The sequence below is a fragment of the Micromys minutus genome, assembly GCF_963924665.1.
Source record: "Micromys minutus genome assembly, chromosome: 21".
Taxonomy (NCBI): Eukaryota; Metazoa; Chordata; class Mammalia; order Rodentia; family Muridae; genus Micromys; species Micromys minutus.
The window spans coordinates 50,481,875-50,496,384 of NC_137956.1; the positions used below are offsets into that span (position 1 = coordinate 50,481,875).

The 14,510-nt window shown below is 53.4% G+C and overlaps 1 protein-coding gene across 1 annotated transcript in view; it reads right to left on the reverse strand.

Annotated features, from left to right (window-relative positions):
* Positions 1-14,510, reverse strand: part of CCDC13 (coiled-coil domain containing 13) — a gene marked incomplete at its 3' end in the record, with an annotated part of 39,366 nt that extends 24,856 nt beyond the window's left edge. The window contains exons 1-6 of the mRNA XM_080933975.1: positions 14,474-14,510; positions 10,516-10,581; positions 10,158-10,384; positions 6,778-6,926; positions 2,208-2,350; positions 44-133 (exon numbers count right to left, since the gene is read on the reverse strand). Of these exons, the coding sequence (XP_080790101.1) occupies positions 44-133; positions 2,208-2,350; positions 6,778-6,926; positions 10,158-10,378 (603 nt within the window). The 5' untranslated portion in view covers positions 10,379-10,384; positions 10,516-10,581; positions 14,474-14,510. The remainder of the gene's footprint in view (positions 1-43; positions 134-2,207; positions 2,351-6,777; positions 6,927-10,157; positions 10,385-10,515; positions 10,582-14,473) is intronic.

The window sequence follows — 14,510 nt, forward strand, 5'->3', positions numbered from 1 at the left end:
GGAGGCCCAGGTCAGGGCTACCTCACAGACTCAGAACACATACCACAGCTCTGTCTCCCGCCTGGGTCTTCAGTGACTTAGCCGCTGTCTCAGTGGCCCCCTTGGCTGGTGGCTTGGCTGATGCCAACTGCAGCTAGAAAAGCAAACATGATACTGATTCTTGGTTCTGCTCAGCAGCTGCAGGGGCAGGGGAAGCACTCAGTGCTGCGGGGGTGTGGCCACCTGTCCTACTGCCACATGTGTGGACCACTAAGGACTGTGTGTGACAGGAGATGTTTGACTGATAATCAGCCCTATTTCCTAGTTACCTTGGAAGGGCAGCCCAAAGATCTGCTAAGACCTTAATAAATGCCCACAGCTCAGCCATACTCTCTAGGGTGGTTTGAATGAAAATGGCCCCAAAGACTGTTGGGAGGTGCAATCTTGTGTGTCACTGCAGGACTTTGAGGTTTCTGAAGCTCAATCCAGGCCCAGTGTCTCTCTCTTCTGTTGTCTGTGAATGCTGCTGTGGAACTCTGAATGACCTATAGCACCACGCCTGCCTGCCTGTCGCCATGCTTCCTGCCACAATGGTCCTTCTCAGGGTTCTATTGCTGGGAAGAGACGCCATGACCATGGCAACTCTTACAAAGGAAAAGGTTTCACTGGGGATGGCTATTAATTCGCTTGGCAAATGTGCCTGCACGCTGTTGGCACACAAAGGCCCCTTCCATGATAGTCTTGGCAAGAAGTATGGTGTGCAGGCAGACATGGTGCTGCAGAAGGACTGAGAGTCCTGTGTGTGCAGCAGACGGAGACTGTACACACTGGGCAGAGCTTGAACGTGCCACCTCGGAGCCCGCCTCCACAGTGACACACTTCCTCCACAAGGCCACACCTCCCAATAGTGCTGCTCCCTAAGGGCCAAGTGTTCACACACAGGAGTCTATGGGGGAGCCATTTCTGTTCAAACCACAGCAATTATAATGGACTGAATCTCAGACCTGTAAGTGAGCCTCAGTTAAATAGTCATGATGTCTCTTCACAGCAACAAAAATCAAATTAAGACACTCAGCCTAGAAAGTAGAGAATAAAGAAACTGCAGACTTTGGGCTACAGGTGGGACACAGGGTGGCTACTGTAAGGAAAAGATGACGGGGCACCACTGAAAGGAAAAGTCACAGGGCACCAATGTTGTGAAAAGATGAAGATCCGAGTCATGGCACCAATGCAGGAAAGAGAGGAGGGGTCAAGCAGTTCCTTTTATAGCGTCAGGTCACTGGGGCGGAGCATACCTGGCTACTGCTGGGTAATTGAGGGGTGGGGTATACCTGGCTGTTGCTAGGTAACTGAGGGGTGGGGTTTACAGAATCCCAACAGCTACCACACGGGGCACAGCCTGGTGATGAAGCCCGCTGCAGGCAGCCATCCGTTAGTGACTTTCAGTCGTGCTTTATGCATGGTGGTCACATTTGGGGCATGGCCCTCTCACATTCCTGAAATCATCCCATTCGGGTTTTGGCCACACGGCTCTGCTGTGCTTTCTGTCTATTAGACACTATGAGCCTCTAGGCCCTTCTGGTGGATGCTGCTCCCACATCTCTGGCTGGGCCTGCTGGGCAAGCCCCTGGAAGCAGCTCCTGCCACCGTGCCTGTCACAGTGCTGCTCCTCTTCCCTTGCCATGGCTGTGCTGTGCCACAGTCCCACACGGCTCCATCTCTAGGAGTGGGACCACCCATGCCTACTCTACTCCTTCAGCCAATGGCACAGAACATGAGCCCCAGAAACACATCCCTCCAGCCTGCGGAACCATCCCAGCTCTCCAGGAACTAGAACTGCAGGGCTGTGCCCTGCTGGAGCGCACAGGTTTGTGGCTAGATGGGATTGAAGGAACAGCAAAATGGGGGACTGAACTCAATGTCGCTGCTCCTGCTGTGCCTTCAGTTGAACAGCAGTTTCTGGGAGCCGGCTAAGAACATTTATTTAGGGCTTTCTACAGGCTGGGCTCTGTTCTACACAACCAAACACTACATCCCTCAACTCTCAGGAAACCTGCTGGATGGGGACGGGGAACCTAGATAGGTGTGGAGCACGTGGACAGCTCCGAGTGCATCTTCCTTAGCCACACCATGCCAGGCTTCTCCTCAAAGGCCAGGGTCCCCTAACTGCCGGACATACTTCCTCTCAGCAGAGCCCACACCCCAGGAAGAGCGGCCCAGGCCCTTACTTCGTGCTCCAGCTCCTGGACGCGACTGGTCAGCTGCTTCATCCTGGCCTTCGTACTCTCTGACTCTGCCACCAGTCCCCGGTTCTTTTTGGACAGTTCAACGATTTTGGTGGCAACTAGATCTCCAGCCATCCCAGTCGCCCCTGAAATGAAAGAGATCGCAAGGTCCATTAAAAACACAACCTGCACCTCAAATCTGCATGGCCCTTCAGAGACCAGGCAAACTGTAAGATCGGAAGGCAGCGGGCACAATGCCTGTAATCCCAAGTCAGGAGCTGGAGCCAGGGGGATTGGAGGTCCAAGGCCCTTCTCAGCTACATAGGCACCTGAAAAAAAAATCAGATACCAGAGTCTTATTTCCACAATGAGCAGGGCATAGTCCCCGGACCTCTGTATCTGCCTGATACCAGCTTTGGCCGGCAGAGACAGTGCAGGTAGACACAGGCCACCTGGCTGGTTCTTAAAGAGGGACGCATGGAACAAAGTTAGGCGCCCGAGCCAAACCCCAAAGAAGGTCCAGATGTGTGCTGTAAGTGCGTGCACACACACACAGGTTCAGGTGTGCAGGGAAATCAGAGTCAACTGTGAGTGTTGCTCCTCCAGGTATTGTCCACCTCTTTGTTTTTGAGACCCAGCTTCTCACTGGCCTAGACCAGAAGCTGTAGTAGCTGACCAGAAGCTGTAGTAGCTGGCCAGAAGCTGTAGTAGCTGGCCAGAAGCTGTAGTAGCTGACCAGAAGCTGTAGTAGCTGACCAGAAGCTGTAGTAGCTGGCCAGAAGCTGTAGTAGCTGACCAGAAGCTGTAGTAGCTGACCAGAAGCTGTAGTAGCTGGCCAGAAGCTGTAGTAGCTGGCCAGGGAGCCCCAGGTCCTCCTGCTTCCCCAGCATGGCATCACAGGTGCCACCACTCCTGATTTCGAAAACATAACACTTGAGATCAAACTCAGGTCTTTATGCTTGCAAGGCCAGGGTGCCAGCTCCCTAGACCCAGTGAATGAGTTCTTAGTGCTCAGTACTGCTGAGATCACACAGCTGGGTATCACACAGAGCTGTAGCAGCACAAGACCAAGACAAATACATGTGTTCAGCGGGAGCAGTTTAGTAGGAAACAAAAAGTTCCCAGAGCTCATTCTCCAGCAGAGTCTACAGGGATGAGGGGTGACTGAGGCAGGTGACAACAGTTTCAACAGGGATGAGGGGTGACTGAGGCAGGTGATGACAGTTTCGACAGAGATGAGGGGTGACTGGCAGGTGACAATAGTTTAGATACAGGGATGGCCAGGGAGGGGCTCTGAGAGAAGAGAAGTGTGAACAGTGGCCTGAGTTAGTAAAAGGGACGGATCCTGTCAAGGGCAGTGTGCTGAGAGCTGGGAAGGGAACTCAACACAGGAAACAGCCCGTGTGAAGCTGGGGGTCGGGAGGTCCGTGGGCGGTCAGAGGAACATGCGGGAGGCCAGACGGCTGGAGGCTATGGGCAGTGGGCATGGGGGAGGGGATGCAGGGGGATAGGTGCAGGCTGGAGCTACATGGTGAGCAGAAAGAGCTGTGTAGCCTGGTCTCTCTGTGCTGTGCCCAGGATCAGCATGGGCTTGGCCAGGAGGGACACATCTAGAAGTCACTTCCTGCCAAATGGTGGTGGCACACACGTTACTCCCAACTCTCAGAAGGCAGAGGCAGGCAGATCTCTGACTTGTGGGCTAGCCTGGTCTACAGAGTGAGTTCTAGGATAGCCAGGGCTACACAGAGAAACCCTGTGTTGAAGAAAGAGGAGGAGAAGGAGAAGGGGGAGGAAAAGGAGGAGGAGGAAGAGGAGGAGGAAGAAAAGGGCAAGGAGAAAAAGGAAAAGGAGGATGAAGAGGAGGAGGAGGAAGAGGAGGAGGAAGAGGAAGAAGAGGAGGAGCAGGAGGAGGAAGAAGAGGAGGAGCAGGAGGAGCAGGAGGAGGAGGAGCAGAAGGAGGAGCAGGAGGAGGAGGAGCAGGAAGAGCAGAAGGAGGAGCAGGAGCAGGAGGAGGAGGAGCAGGAGGAGCAGGAGGAGCAGGATGAGGAGCAGGAGGAGCAGGAGGAGCAGGAGGAGCAGGAGGAGAAGCAGGAGCAGGAGGAGGAGCAGGAGTATCAGGAGGAGCAGGAGGAGCAGGAGGAGAAGCAGGAGTATCAGGAGGAGCAGGAGGAGCAGGAGGAACAGGAGGAGCAGGAGGAGCAGGAGGAGAAGCAGGAGCAGGAGGAGGAGCAGGAGGAGGAGCAGGAGGAGCAGGAGGAGCAGGAGGAGGAGCAGGAGGAGCAGGAGGAGCTGGAGGAGGAGCAGGAGGAGCAGGAGGAGCAGGAGGAGGAGCAGGAGGAGAAGCAGGAGCAGGAGGAGGAGCAGGAGGAGCAGGAGGAGCAGGAGGAGCAGGAGGAGCTGGAGGAGCAGGAGGAGCAGGAGGAGGAGCAGGAGGAGCAGGAGGAGCAGGAGGAGCAGGAGGAGGAGCAGGAGGAGCAGGAGGAGCAGGAGGAGCAGGAGGAGGAGCAGGAGGAGCAGGAGGAGCTGGAGGAGGAGCAGGAGCAGGAGGAGGAGCAGGAGGAGCAGGAGGAGCAGGAGGAGGAGCAGGAGGAGGAGCAGGAGGTCGAGTATGACGATGACAAGAACAACGACTAAAATGAGACGTCACTTCCCTCTAAGCCTCACACTGAGGGAGGTAAAGAAACTCCACTTGGGCTGAGTTTCGGGGTCAGACGTGTGAATACCAGGTTCCACGTTCTCATAAAGCACACTCCTCAACTCAATGTGTGGAGAAGGAGCTTTCTAGAAAGAAACAATTGCTAACACAGAGAAAGCTCAAGTGAAAGTCTTCCTGGGGCTGATTTCCTCTCAGGACTCAAAACCAACAAAAACCCACAATTCCCAACAGAAGGCTGCCGAAGGAGGCAGAGGTGCAGGAGAACTGAGAGAATGACAGCGCTGTTGGCTTTCCCCAGCGCTTCCCGACAGCCTTGTCCTGAAGCAGCAGCTCCCGGGGTAGGTGAGCAGAAAGGCCAGCGTCTGCAAACAGTCATTATAGCATACAGAACAGCCAAGGGCTGAGCCTGCCCCGACCATGAGCTCCTCCAGATGCCCCACTGCTCTTAAAAGCTGTGTGTGGTGCATGTCTGCAGTCCCCTACATGCACGCGAAGGTACACACAGAAGGATGGAGGAGAGTTCAAGGCCCCATTTAGCTACATAGAAAGACAGAGTAAGCTCTGTGCTACCTGATGTCTCATCTGGAAAAAGATAGTGAGCCCTCAGAACTGTAATGTACAAGAACACAAAGGGACCTGGGAGGTGCTAAAGTCTCTGCAGCCTTCAGCAGGTAGAGGGAGCGTGGTTCTAACCGGAGTAGATGCTGTGCTGAGTGTAAATTAAGCAAGACACGGAGCCGTGTCTAGTGGGGAGCTGGGAATCCAAGCAATGGGAAAGCTGAGGAAAGATTCCAGGCTCTAACCTGAAAGGTGAAGGGGAGAGAAGGGAAGGGGACAGGGAAAAACTGAAGTAAGGGAAGGAAGAGGAAGGTAGAAAACTCAGAAAACAAGGACCAGTCAGACCATGGGGAGCTGAGCTACGCAGTCCCAGGCAAAGCACACAGAGCTGTGTGCACACGTGTGTACATTGGTAGAACAACAGTACAGGCTAGGAACCACCCCAAGCCCTGCCTACCCCCCCTTTCCTGTTGGTAGAGATGGATCCCATGATCCCCCTGGAGCCTTGGCTTAACCAGCACATCCCAGCCCCCAACTAAGCCCCTAAGCAGCAGGAAGCAAAGCTGAGTGTCTGCTCTCCCAACCCGAGGCCTTGTTTCCCTGCATTTTTGGTTTTGGATAGGAAAAGCCAAAGAATAGAGGAGTAGGTACATCCAGCCTTTAGGATGCTGAGGTCCTCCCGATGGCACTTTTGCCAGACCTGATCTGGGGCAGGGAGGGGCTTTGGAAAGAGCAGGGCAGCCCCACTGCTACCCTGGTGGACGGCACTGGCTCTGCTTACACCAACCTGGGAGGTATGCTGTGGCCAACAGGAGCACTGTGCCATCAATGCCACGGTCCCCACCGATGTACACGCTAAGGTCAGAGACATCACTGCAGAGCTTGTGCCGAACCCACACCCACAGGGCCAAGGTTACCTCAAGACCTGCAGAATCAGAGTCTTCTCACACCTCCGGTGCCGAATTCTCCATCAGAGTCAAAGTGCAGCCCAGTTCTTCAGGGCCAGGGTCAGCATAGCAGCTGCTGAGGGTGTTTGGGTTCTAGAAACTTCTCATAGAGGAGCCAATGTCCCTTCTGCAGCACACAGCAAATGTATGTAGCATCTTAAACTAAGCACCGTGTGTGTGTGTGTGTGTGTGTGTGTGTGTGTGTGTGTATGTGTGTGTTTGTGTGTGTGTGTGTGTGTGTGTGTGTGTGTGTGAGAGAGAGAGAGAGAGAGAGAGAGAGAGGCAGAGACAGAGACAGAGACAGAGAGACAGGGAGAGAGAGACCCATCCCCTGGACTCCTGTGAGCGCCGTTCTCTGGAGTTGCAGGATAACTGGGCCCACTTGTCTGTACTCCGCAGCCACGGGAGTTACCTGTGAAGGCAAATCTGTCCTCTTCGATTTTCTTCTTGAGGTGTTTGATCTCAAAGTCCCTCTCCTTCAGCAGCTTATACAATCGTCCGTTCTCATCGACTGTCTCCCGGAGTTCGCTACGGAGCTGCTGGATTTCATCTTCCAGCACCCTGCAAGGGAAAGGTGGAGGCTGCTCCTCACAGGTCTCCGCTGCTGGCTTACCGTTGTAGTATCAGGGTTGGGCACTAGGGGGCACTAAAAAGTTGTCTGTACAAAATAAGACCAAAACTACAAGAGAGGAGATTTGAACATACTGTGATTAAGTGTGGATGTGCTATGTAAGAAGGCTCAGACAGTGTTGTTTATTTCTTCATATAGGTTATATAAAATCCCTCGTGTGTGTGTGTGTGTGTGTGTGTGTGTGTGTGAGTGTGTGTGTACAGATACACATGTCTGCAGATATGCACATGTACACGTGTGTGTAGCTGAGAGGTTATGCTCAGGAATACCATCTACCTTCTTTGAGACACGGTGTCTCACTAGCCTAGAAGCCAAGTTCACCTAAATCCTGGACACCAGCCTCAATTTTTAATTAAGATTTAGAATTCCTATATGCCCTTGTAGGATAACATGTCTGTGTAAGTACATGTGTGTGCATGTGTGTAAGAATGTATGTGCATGTGAGTCTGCTTGTGTGTGAAAACACCAGTTATGTTAGACTGGCTGGTCAGACAGCCTGAGGATCTGCCTGTCTCCATCTTTACAAAGGCGTGAGACCAGGCCCAGCATTTCCCATGGGTTCTGGGGATCAAATTTGTCTTCATGCTTGCAAGCAGGTACTTTGGGGACTGAACTACCCCAACCTTCTCCTCCTCATGCATTTCAATTCCCCAAGGACGGCAGGCCACAAAGCAAACTCCAAATCCGATCTAGACTATGTTCTCTAATGGCACACAAACAACATTAAAAATAATCTTAAAGGTCAAAGCAAAAAAAAGAATATAAAAATGAAATCTGAAACTTAAAGAAAAACTAAAGTCATGAATTGGTGAAGAAGAAACACCGCAGAGAGGTTAGAATGGACTCGCCACAGAAGCCTCGCCAGCTTCAGAGATACAGGAGAGGTCTGGTTACACACTTCTTCAGATCACACACACGCACACATAAACACACGATTACACACACATGCACACACATGTACATACACACATATGCAAATACACTTCACACACAGGTATACACAGATATGCATGCTTTCCATGCTGTTGGTCATCATGTGAGCTTCCTCAGAACTACAAAGCACCCGATGGGCCTGGGGTTGCTCCTGTGTCAGGCACAAGGCCAGGTTTTGGATATAAAATGTCCTTTATAGTCTCACGTGTCTGAACCAGAGTCTGTGGACTTTGGGGCACAGAGCAGAACTGTGGGTTCTAGCTGGGCCTTATGGCTGGAGCTCTTCCCACCATGCTCCTGACACAATGACCATACACTGTGTACTGGGAACTGAGAGCCTCGGTGAACCCTACATGCTTCAGGCCCGGCACTCGATCAGAGCAATGGGAAGGGCAAATGACGCAGCCCAGAGCAGGCCCCCGAGACAGCTCATCAGGGGCCGCAGCCCAGAGCAGGCCGGAGACAGCTCATCAGGGGCCGCAGCCCAGAGCAGCCCCCGAGACAGCTCATCAGGGGCTGTATGAATGGCCGTGATTGTAGGTTGGCCACTGTGATTTCTGCGGTACCTGACATTACTCCACCAAAGGCCCGAGTGACCCACAGCTCCACTGTCTCTGGCTCGGGGCAGGGCCCACTAAGATTGGTCTGGATTAAGCTGAGGTTAATATTTAAGAGCTATAGGACTTGTAATCATTGAGAAAGCTTTTCTTTTTCAACTGGCATTTCACAAAAGGTCATTTGGGAAACAGAGAAACTGAGTTTGAATCCAGCAAAAATATTCTGGGCAAAACCCAAAGCTAAGAGACAACGCATCAATGGCTGTGGTCTTTGGGACAAGGCTAGCACAAGGTACCATGTCAGCCTACACAGGTCTGTGTGCTTCCGTGACACTGTCAAGTCCAGAGCACTGAGAAAATTCTGGATATCTTTAAACCTCCACACCAATGACTAAAGAAAAGAACAGCAAGAAATCTGTAGAGCTTCAGAACAGGGTGACATTTATGTACTGATATCTCTCAGGGTGTGTGTGTGTGTGTGTGTGTGTGTGTGTGTGTGTGTGTGTGTGTGTGTGTGCTGGCAGAGGTGAAAGCCCCAGGCAGAACCAGAAGGATCTAAAACTATTCCAACCCTCAGAAACACAGGTTAAAGCAAGTGAGAGAGAATCTAGACTGGCCACTCGGCTTGGTAAGTTTATAGTCCTGTCTGGTCCTGTCTGGTCTTAAATATTCCACCTAGCAGCTCTCAACCCGAAAGCTCATAAGAGGCCTCAGACATCTGTGTCAAACTCACTCTCTGACCTTACAAATACCTGCCCAGGTCAACCAGCTGTCCCCACCTGCTCTCTCTGCCTGCAGTGTATAAACTGCACCCCTGCCCTCCCCGCCTGCCTGCACTGTATAAACTGCACCCCTGCCCTCCCCACCTGCCTGCACTGTATAAACTGCACCCCTGCCCTCCCGCCTGCCTGCACTGTATAAACTGCACCCCTACCCTCTCTGCCTGCACTGCATAAACTGCACCCCTACCCTCTCTGCCTGCCTGCAGTGTTATAAACTGCACCCCTGCCCTCCCGCCTGCCTGCACTGTATAAACTGCACCCCTGCCCTCCCCGCCTGCCTGCACTGTATAAACTGCACCCCTGCCCTCCCTGCCTGCACTGTATAAACTGCACCCCTGCCCTCCCTGCCTGCAGTGTATAAACTGCACCCCTGCACTCCCTGCCTGCAGTGTATAAACTGCACCCCTGCCCTCCCTGCCTGCAGTGTATAAACTGCACCCCTGCCCTCCCTGCCTGCAGTGTATAAACTGCACCCCTGCACTCCCGCCTGCCTGCACTGTATAAACTGCACCCCTGCACTCCCGCCTGCCTGCACTGTATAAACTGCACCCCTGCACTCCCGCCTGTCTGCACTGTATAAACTGCACCCCTGCCCTCCCTGCCTGCAGTGTATAAACTGCACCCCTGCACTCCCGCCTGCCTGCACTGTATAAACTGCACCCCTGCCCTCCCGCCTGCCTGCACTGTATAAACTGCACCCCTGCACTCCCGCCTGCCTGCACTGTATAAACTGCACCCCTGCACTCCCGCCTGCCTGCACTGTATAAACTGCACCCCTGCCCTCCCTGCCTGCAGTGTATAAACTGCACCCCTGGCCCTCCCTGCCTGCAGTGTATAAACTGCACCCCTGCACAACCGCCTGCCTGCAGTGTGGCCACAGTGTCCTTACCTCTTCTCAAAGATGTCTTTCAGGTTCTGCTCCTCCGTGTTGAGGAGGCTGAGGCCATCCTGGATCACCATGAGCCCTTCCTGGTCGTCAGCTTTGCTTTGACAGCTCAGCTCTTTCTCCCTCTTTCTCTCCATCTGCCTCTGTAACCGTCGCTGCTGTAGCTCCTGCATGGCCTTGAACTGGAGTCGCAGAGTGTCTGCAGAGCTTTCATCCGCCGCCATCTGGCCCTGAGAACAGAGAAGCCAGAGCTGACTGTACAACTAGCAGGTGGCAGGATGGGCCAGCTGAGCGAGGCCTCCACTGAGCCATGGGTGAGAATAAGGGGACACTGGACTGCAGGTGGCAGCAGGGGACTCACAGGTCTGACTTTGCCTGGCCCTTCTGTCAGCAGCTTCAGTCCTGGTACGTTAGTATCTCCTGGGAGCTGTGAAAGCAAAAGTCTGGACACAGGCTCCACCATCATTTCTTCTTCACCACAGCTCAGGGCTAGAGCTGGGTGAGGGGCACGTATCTACAGACCCAGACTTTGGATCCTGAGAGGAGAATTAGCTACCCAAGGCCAGCAGAACCCCAAATGAACACATAAACAGTTTATCTGAGGTAAGTTACACACATTCAAACACATACCATGAGCACAAGCCCAGAAAATCTTTCTGCTACACTTCGAGATGACCCACTCACTCACAAGACAAGCCCTCCCCCCCCAAAAAAAAGCCCCACCTAATAAGTGGGAAAGGCCCTTTGGAACCAAGTCTTTCTGACATATGCCTCCTTGTCCATCTGTCCTTCCTTCCCACAGGCAAGGAAAGAGCTTATGATGATGTAAGGAAAACATCATTTCCCTTAAGACATGGCACCGACCAAGCCACCACCGTCTACTGTCCCCTCAGAAACCTCACGCTCAGTGTCAAAGTAGGGCCTTGAGACAGGGTGTCGTCTGTTTCAGCCTCTCCGTTCCAAACAGAATCTAGGGGGCCGTTCCTGTAGCCGGGACCACTCATGTCTGCCAAGTCTCTGCTCCCTGCCTCCTTCTGCCCCAGATGCTTGTCTCCAGGAGTCGGAAACGTGTGTGTGGGCTTGCTATGTAATTCACCTGGCTCTTTCTCCTGCTCCACTGACCTATTGTCACTCACGCAGGGGCTCCAGGACGTGTTTAGCTTCACAATCATATCCTGGTCCACACATCAGTCCTTGTACATCTCATGCCGTCACCCCCACAGCACGACTCCGCCGAGATCACCACTATCACAAGAGGCACTGCCATCACACAAGGCTCCCGTGTGGCCCCTGCTCTCAGACTCTGCTGCCAGTCCCCATCCCTCACTGCTTCTGTTCACGCTTGCCTTTCACACAGGGCAGGCTTTTGAGACTGCATCTGCTTCTTCTTCTGCCCCGTGCCACTTCTCGGATATTCAACCCCTCTGCTGCATGCTTGCTTTTCACTGCTGAGTAGCATTAGGGCCTATAGTCCCACCTGCCACTTGGACACCCTAGAATTAGATGCTGTGAGCATGCACACCGAGAAGATAATCATGTTAGCATGCTTTCGTTTCTCTTCATAACTACATGGAGTGAAAATCCTGCTTCTATGGTAAAATTTTGTTTAACATGCGCGCACACGCACGCACACACACATGCACACACACACACACACACACACACACACACGTAAGCATACTGTCTTTCGCCATGTGATGTCTTGAACCACCTCAGACTCTGAAAACACCATTACCATGTGTAACCTCTCAACCTTGGACCTCCAGCTTTGTGAGCCAAAATGGATCTCAACTAATCACGCTCTCAATGCCCCTCCCCTTTAAGTTCTGTGGATCGGCTATGTTCCCGTGGACCTCTGGTGCCCTGCCTACTCCTCTCCCAACAGTCCCTTCTTCTACTTCATACTGGATGTCTCCTGTCACCCTCTCTGCCTTGAGAGCGGTTCCCAGGCTCACGATGACCTGTGCAATGGCTGCAGTCTAGACCCACACACGAGAGGTGGTACCACCTTCCTGAGCTCGGCTCATGGGCTAGCACAGAAATCCCAGCCCTGCCCCGTTTCCTGAGCCGCCTCCCTTCTTCCCTGAAGCCGAACTACGTGCGTGTGTGTCTTCTTTATCCGTCTTCCATGGGCGACTATCTGAGCTGCTTCTGTTTCTCAGTGGGAACGGCTCCTCTGTAATGGAGGACAGGCAGACTGCTCTGTGGCAGGGCCCCGGGGCTTCTCCTTTGCTACAGTCTGTGTGGTTCAGTGTCACAGAAGCCCGAGACATGAACACTCATCCTCCAGTAGTCATACATTTTAGTTTTTCTAACCGCCCTGAGTCTGTCTCTGCACTGCCCCTCAGTATACACTCCCAGGCTCACATCTGCACTCACGGCTTGGCTCCCTGCACTACCCACCTGCCCTCAGACACCCCTTTAGCACCAGGCCTGTCCAAGCCCTGCCTCTCCCTGTGTCCTTGGCCTTGAAAGCACTTAGTGCCCCTGCATGCTCACATGCACACAGGCTTACTGCCTGCCTTCCCCCCAGCCATGGGGCGCACACACCTCTGCTCACTGCCCTTTCCTTCCGGCTCACAGCAGGGTCTGGTACACAGCGGTGAGATGAGTCATTGGTGAGCTACTGATGGTGCTTAGGATGATGAGAGGGGTGGGCTCCGGCTGCCCTTGCAGCTCCTCACCCAACTCACTATGGCTTGCACTGGCCGGCAGGACACACTTCTCAGAGCACAGCTTGTGCAGAAGCGCAGGTCCAAGCCTGAAGCCCTGGCTTATCTTCCTCACCTTACAGCTAAGCTCTAACTAACTGCACCCACATGCTCTGTTCTTTACACATTTGACCTACACCGTCCAAGGGAACACGCTCACTTCAGCACAAGGCCATCAACTAGGGGTGCCTCAGGCACACGGCTTGCACTCTTACTGCTCCTCCCAAGTTCTTGTCTCCATGTGTTCTCTGGCTGCTTCCTGGCCATCTCTGGATTCAGCGTGTCTCTTCTCGGGGATGACTCCCCTGAGCGAGCCCTGACAAGTGCTACCCCTGGTCCCACTGTGTCTGAGTTGCCCATTGCTGTGGGCAAATGTGTGACCAAAGCAACTTAGGGGAGGGTGGCTTAGTTGGCTCACAGTTCTGGAGGATACAGCCCACCACGCCAGGGAAGGACAGCACCTACAAACGGAGTCTGCTGTCGGAGAGCAGAGAGAGATGAAGGCTCCATTTTTTCAGACTGGGACTCTATGGGATGGGCGGGTCTTCCTTTCTCAGCTAAATTTTTCTGGAAACACCCTCACACACACGTGCACACACACTGGGGTGTGTTTCCTAGATGTTCAAAATCTAGTCCACTTGTTCGTGCCTTGCTTGGAGTACACGACCTGTAGCACACCAGCTGTGTTTTCTCCCACTGGTCTGTAAACTACCAGAGGGAACTTTCTTTTTAGCTGTTTGGGACAGGGTCCTGCAAGGGCTTGCCTCAGACTCATGGCAATGCTCCTGTGTTAGCCTCTCAAATGCTAGGTATGTGCCAGCACGTCTACCAGGACATATATTTTCATCCATTTTGTTCATGGCCATGCTACAGCATATATAGGTACTTAATGGGTATTTATAGGAAAAAAAAAACGTGAAAGAATTTGGCCATTTTTTAGACAACTGTACTTTGTAACCAACAACCTACCTTCGCCACAAGTAACTGTTACAGACACTTCGATAAACACAGAGAACGGTAATTGCTTACAACCTTTGTTGTTTTTCTTTTAGGACAATATCTTGGTATGTAGTCCTATCCAGCTTCGAATGTGAGTACGATTAGTTTGGGACCAGCCTGGGTTTTCTAGGGGAGCCCAAGCTACAGGGTGGAGCCCCACTCAAAAGCGCAGAACGGAGTGCAGGGCCCGAGCTCCCATCCCTTCCTACCAGCCTGCCACTTTCCAGCTCAACCGCGCAGCCCGCCATCTCCCCATCCGCCACCTCCCCATCCGGAATGGGTCAAGCCCGGACAACAGCATCTAAGCGGGGTGTGGCCTGACGCCACGTGCTGAGCGGTAGCCACAGAAGACCGGGCTGGTCCTCTGCCTCAGGAGCCCTTCCCGCGCGGAAAACACCAGCAGCCTGGCCACTCGCTGCGGCCACGCCTTCCGGGTCTTAGTTCGGGGGTCCTCGGTTCGGCTCCCCACTCGGCCCTCGTTCGGTGGTTTTCCCGCTCCTCTCTAGATCCCGTTCCGCTGCTCACTGCTCGGCTCCCGGTTCGGTTCCCGCTCGGGCCCCGGTTCGGTTCCCGCTCGGCTCTCGCACTACTCAGCCTTCCTGCACTTACTGCGGCCGTGCTTCGGGGTCAGTCTTCTGGGCCGCGG